The 6,126-nt window shown below is 35.2% G+C and overlaps 1 protein-coding gene across 6 annotated transcripts in view; it reads right to left on the bottom strand.

The window, feature by feature from the left end:
• The window catches only part of Dgkb (diacylglycerol kinase beta), a 667,872-nt gene that overhangs the window by 256,670 nt on the left and 405,076 nt on the right, over nt 1-6,126 (bottom strand). For all 6 annotated transcript variants that reach the window (XM_021201522.2, XM_029540832.1, XM_029540833.1 and 3 more), the window contains one exon: nt 3,494-3,558. In XM_021201522.2, the coding sequence (XP_021057181.1) occupies nt 3,494-3,558 (65 nt within the window). The remainder of the gene's footprint in view (nt 1-3,493; nt 3,559-6,126) is intronic.

Below are 6,126 nucleotides of genomic sequence, written 5' to 3'. Positions count from 1 at the left end.
CTTCCTTCCTTCCTTCCTTCCTTCCTTTCTTTCTTTCTCTTTCTTTCTTTCTTTCTTTCTTTCTTTCTTTCTTTCTTTCTTTCTTTCTTTCTTTCTTGTTTGTTTTTAGCTTGTCCTCTATTTTCTATTTCTGAATACACTTTTTTCTTTTGGTGATAGCTTTGTACTTATTTATTGACTGGTTATTTTATTTATTTAAATTTTAAATGTTATCCTCCTTCTCAGATTCCCCTCTGCAAAACCTCCTACCCCATCTACCTTCCCCTGCTTCTCTTATGAGGTTGCTCACCCACCCATTCCTGACTTACCTCCTTAGCATTCCCCTATACTGAGTCATCTAGCCCCCACAAGACCAAGGGGCTCCTCTCCCATTGATGCCAGGTAAGGTAATCCAATGCTATATATGCAGCTAGAGCCATAGGTCCCTCCACATGTAGTCTTTGGTTGGTGGTTTAGTCCCTGGGAGCTTTGGCGTGTCTGGATGGTTGATATTGTTGTTCGTCCTATGAGGTTGCAAACCCCTTCAGCTCCTTCAGTCCTTCCCCTAACTCCTCCACTGGGGTTCCTGTGCTCAGTCAAATGGCCAAGCATCCACATGCATCTGAATTGGTAAGGCTCTGACAGAGCATCTCAGGAAACAGCTATATCAGGTTCCTTTTAGCAAGTGCTTCTTGTCATCAGCAATGGTGTGTCTGAGTTTCATGTCTGCAGATAGGATGGATCCTTAGGTAGGGCAGTGTCTGGATGGCCTCTCCTTCAGTCTCTGTTGTACTCTTAATTCGTGCATTTCATTTAGACAGGAGCAATTCTGGGTATTATTTTTGAGATGGGTGGGTAGCCCCGTTCTTCAACCAGGGACTTTGCTTAATCTCTGTATATGGTCTCTATAGGTTCTTGCTCCCCTTTGTTGGGTATTTCAGCTAATCTTATCCCCAATGGGTCCTGGGAACCTCTTGCTTTCCTGACATCTGAGAATTTCTAGTGGCTACACCCAGTTCCCCATCCCCATTGCTGCACATCTCTGTTCAATTTCCTGACCTTCTGTGTATCTCTCCTGTCTCCTCTCACACCTGATCCTGTCCCTTTTTCCTCCCCCTCCTCTCTCCCTCCCTCCCTTTACCTCCTGTGATCTGTGACTAATTTGTTTCCTCTTATAAGTAGAACTCAAGCTGAAGACTCAGCTATACCACCCCTGGCCATTAACTCAAAAGACATATAACAAGGACACATGCCCCACTATGTTCATAGCAGCCTTATTTATAAGAGCCAGAAGCTGGAAAGAATCCAGAAGTCCCTCAACAGAGAAATGGATACATAAAATGTGGTACATTTACACAGTGGAGTACTTCTCAGCTATTAAAAACAATGACTTCATGAACTTTACAGACAAATGGATGAAATTGGAAAATATCATCCTGAGTTGGGTAACCCAGTCACAAAAGAACACACATGGAATGTACTCACTGATAAGTGGATATTAGGTAATAAGCTCAGAATACCCATGACACAACTCACAGACCTTGTGAAGCTCAGGAATAAGGAAGACCAAAGTGTGGTGATGGCTTTGTAACTTTACTTTTGTAGTACAGTTTGAGATCCAGGACCCTGGTGTCTCCAGCTTTGCTGTTTTCCCCTTAGGATTATTCGGGCAGTTGAATACCTTCTTTGCTGCAATATGGAATCTAGGAGGCAATTCTTCATTTTAGTTTCTGCAAAGAAGGTCATTGCAATTTTGATGGAGATTCCATTTAATCTGTATATTGTTTTCATAATGCAGGTACTTTTAAATTACTAACTTTTTTCAATCCGTGGGCATGTGAAGTCTTTTCATCATCTAGTGTTTCTCATTTTCTTTCTCCGGTGTTTAGAGGACATTTGTATCATCAGGTAGGGTTTTATTCCCTAGGGGTTAAAGTATTTATTTTGAGGCTAACATGAATGTGATTTTTTTCCTATCCATTTTTTATTATTGTTATGCAAAACGTGTTGGATTTCTGTATGCTAACTTTGTGTTCTGCTACTTTATTAGACCCGAGAGTTTTCTGATGATATTGTTTTGATCTTTTAAGTATATGATATTTTAATATATTGAAATTTTTAACAAATTAGAAGAAATGAATAAATTCTCAGACACATATAACTTACCAAAATTAAACCAAAGAGCTAGAAATACTAGAAGAGATCTACATCAGTAATGAGATTGAAGCAGTATGTTTTCACCCTTGGGCCTTATTGACCCATAGCAGAACTCTTCTAAGACTTAGAGAAGTGCTCATACCAATAGGCCTCAAACTATTCCTTCAAATGTGGAGGAAGTGCTGCAAAGCTCACTTACCCAGTTGGTATTTCCCTAGCACACAAACAAAATAAGCATGTAGTTACCACAATAAAAAAACAGTAGGAAATTTTAAAACTTTTTGATAGGAGATAGAAGAAATACCTTGCTATAAGCTCATAAATTATTATTTTTAGTAGAAGAAACAACTCAATGAAATACCTGAGATGTGTAATAGAATTATTTGTTTTACAACATATTTAAATGTCATTAATAACAATTAGATATGATATGAATAATTATGATACTGCTTATTAAGATTATTCAATAAATAGTAATCTCAAGTCTACAGCTTAGGAATATTTAATTTTTGAAATATATTTATAGCATTTATTTTATAAACTTTTTTACATGCAAGAAAATCATGTCATCTCTTATTATATGATGGAATTAGCATAGACACAAGAACTTACAGAATTATTTACCAAATTACATGTATTCACAGACAATCATCTGCTTAGCCAATACAGAGAATGCTAATATATAAAGCAATAAAATGTCTACACAGCTATACAGGTTATCAGTTTCATACTTTAAGGAATACCAAGTGAATATGGTATAAGAAAAGTTGAATGTGATTCACTGCTTTTGTTCCATCTTTGTTTGGTGGAAGCCAGGTTGCCCCCAGGTAAAGTGCCAAGCTTTTCCTGTTTCTTTGAGTAAGGAAAAATGTCACTGTCTACAACTTAGAGCAGGAATATTTTCCTATTGATATTATTGGAAAGGCAATTTTTACTGGCATTTACTGGAAGCTAACATGGGATAGTGACCCAGAGGGTAGATGCCTGAGACACCTGTGTAAATAAGAACACTGAAAATTACCAAATCAAAGCTCCATGTTTTCCCTTGGAATAAAGGATGGTCAGCATTTACATACTAAGCCATGTAAAGGCTTATATTGTGTGCTATTAACTTCCAACATATACTTGAAGTATTTACTTTAAACACATGAAGTTGAAATAGACATGATCCTGCACTATAGTCCCATTAAAACCAAAGAAGAAAAGTTGATTCATTTATACTTTCACCTTAATGTAAACGTATATTCTGACTTTCATTCAGTACTTACATAGGAAGGGTCTAATGTACAGTGATCTTCTGTAAGGACATAGTTATCCACAGCAATCTTAATTAAAAAGTCATCATTTGTTGCCTTACCGACTGTTGAATTTCTCTGGGTGCTTTTCTCTCATGATGTGGAATCTGTGTGCAATGGAAGCATCCTAAAAAAAAAAAAAGAAATGGAGGAGTGATAGTTGTGATTTTATATCTTATAGAAATATAAATTAACAAACAAGATCACATATCAATTCATTCTTTAAAATATTATTGACAGGATGTTCTGAAATTAGATATAAAGTCCAGGAGAGTATGACTACATAATCATGCCAAAACCTTTCAGTTGTCACATTTATATAAGAAATTGTTTTCTATATAAATTAGATATCTTTTAATTCCTAGTTTTTGTTCCATGCTTAGCTTCTGCTTAAAGGAGTATATTTTGTCATATTTTCAAAGAGTAGTTGAACATGTTCTATAAATAAGAATAAAAAAGATGGCTCACATTGAAAAATTATCACATCAAGATGTTCTTGCTCCTTTGAGATTGATTGTGGGTAAAAGGACAATGAGAACCTGGTGATCTAAGAACACAGTGTAATAATTGGTTTCAGACTTTGCTCAGTATGCTCTGATGGGTAATTAATAACTGTTCATAACACACACAGCTTTCTGGCCTATCTCCTATAATGGAGAAAACCAACAGAGCAAGGTCACCAAGCCTTGGAGACAAATATAACTCATCTCTCAGATGCTAAGTAATATGGTTCTGAAGCCTAATGGGTGCCACTTTCTTTTTGGTAGTCCAGTTTCTCTTTAAGAGAAGAATCTAACAGAATGTGTGATACTGGTAGAGAACTGTGACTCAAGGTTTTGGAGCATAGACAATTAAATCCAATATTAAGCAGCCTTATTATTTCAACAGAGGAGATATTTTCCCATTTTCAGCTACATATAATTAATCACTCAAATGGGAAACTAATATATTTACCAATCATTAATAGAAAAGAGCTTTTGTGATTGAATGATAACTTTGCTTCACACTGAAGACAAAAGGAAAAATAAAACTAACTCAAAAGAAGTAAAGAACTTGTGAATTTGAAAGAATCTTGAAAAACACTAATCAAGGATTAAGAGTCTAATGAACGAAATGAAAAAGCTAATGTGTTTGCTCATACATAACAAAGCACAAGGACTAACAAGAGGGACCAAGAGCTGCAGATGGCAGAATCTCTTTCTCTCTGCAAGACAGAGCAAGCTGCAGCTATTTATATACATTTTACACACTATCAATTGTCAAGTAATTGAGTTATTTTGCAAGAGAAAGTACACAACTGTATGGATAGAATAACATAGAAACATCACTTATAATAACATTTACTCATAACATTCTCCATGAATTGATGTTCTTAATAAGCAATTTTGAAACAAAAATAAAACATGGTCAATATAGTTCACTTATTTTTGGTCTAATAGCCTGCATATTTTGTAACAAGTATTATAAATACTCACTAAGAATTCAATGTAACATTAAGATTATGTATTTTTCTTATAGTGCTATACAATTATGCAGAAATTTAAAGCAAGCTATTGGTAGTATAAATGTTCCTTGATCTGTAATTGTTTTTAAAAAAGCATCTGTCTTAACTTTATTTCTACTAATACAAAATGAACTTGGAGTACCAACTAGCTGTGCAAATTCAGCAAACAGTTACACAAAAGCAAAGGAAAGAGACTCAATGCCTAAGAGAGTGAAGAGCCAATACTTCTTGTCCATTTGGAGAATACCATTGAAATACTTCTACTTGAATTATTTATTTCTTCCAGTTATAGTTCACTTGGGATGATTTTCTTTAAAGTATATACTTTTGCAATAAAAATCTTGTTCTTGAAATATAAGATAAGCTAAGTAGGGAAAGAGAAAGGAAAAGAAATGGACACAAAAGAATATTTAAACAGATAGCAATACATTTGAGGAAAGTCCTTATGTAGAGCATTACCATGCCCACTAGCCAGTGACAAACTTAGCATTATCTCTATATCTAAGACACTCTGAAAATTGAAAAGGAGAGGGAAATAAAGCCCGGGTGCAAGACTGGAAAGTTTTGCCCTTTCAATGGATTCCACTGCAAAGAGAGCTGGCCTTGTGAGAGTGGTATTGACACTGGACAATGACAGCAGGTGTTCATTTGGAGGAGAATTCAGACTAAATTTGCTAAGGACTCTGTCCCTCTGGCACTATCCCAAGGGGACTGAAGAAACACTGCCAGCTGTTGCCAACTTGCTTAACAGCCACTGTTTTGGAGATACTAAGGATTCGCTAATGAGAGATCACATAAGAAAATTCAAAGAGAGCATTTTAATTTTACCATTTCTACCTCTATTTATTGTCATTCCTAGAGTACGAAAAACAAATCAGCTTAACTTCCTAGCATACATAAACTGAATATAGATCAGTCTTTGAGTTCTAGGCCCCATGTCTGTCAACAAATTGGTTTTTCACCTATAGTTGAAGCCTCCTTATTTTTAAAGAAAATATATCCACTCTGTTGCAGTGACGATTAAACACAGTGATCCCATAAAACATAATTTATTTACAAAGGATGCTCATGTGCTTCATGACTATTGTAGAATGTCCTTGAAAGTAAACTGAATGCAAAGCATACTTAGTGTTGCCTAATATATGTGTGTATATATATATATATATATATATATATATATATATATATATA

This window comes from Mus pahari, chromosome 7 (genome assembly GCF_900095145.1).
Source record: "Mus pahari chromosome 7, PAHARI_EIJ_v1.1, whole genome shotgun sequence".
In the NCBI taxonomy this organism is placed as follows: Eukaryota; Metazoa; Chordata; class Mammalia; order Rodentia; family Muridae; genus Mus; species Mus pahari.
Note: the sequence above shows the minus strand (reverse complement) of the source record. Positions and strands in the feature narration are given on the sequence as shown.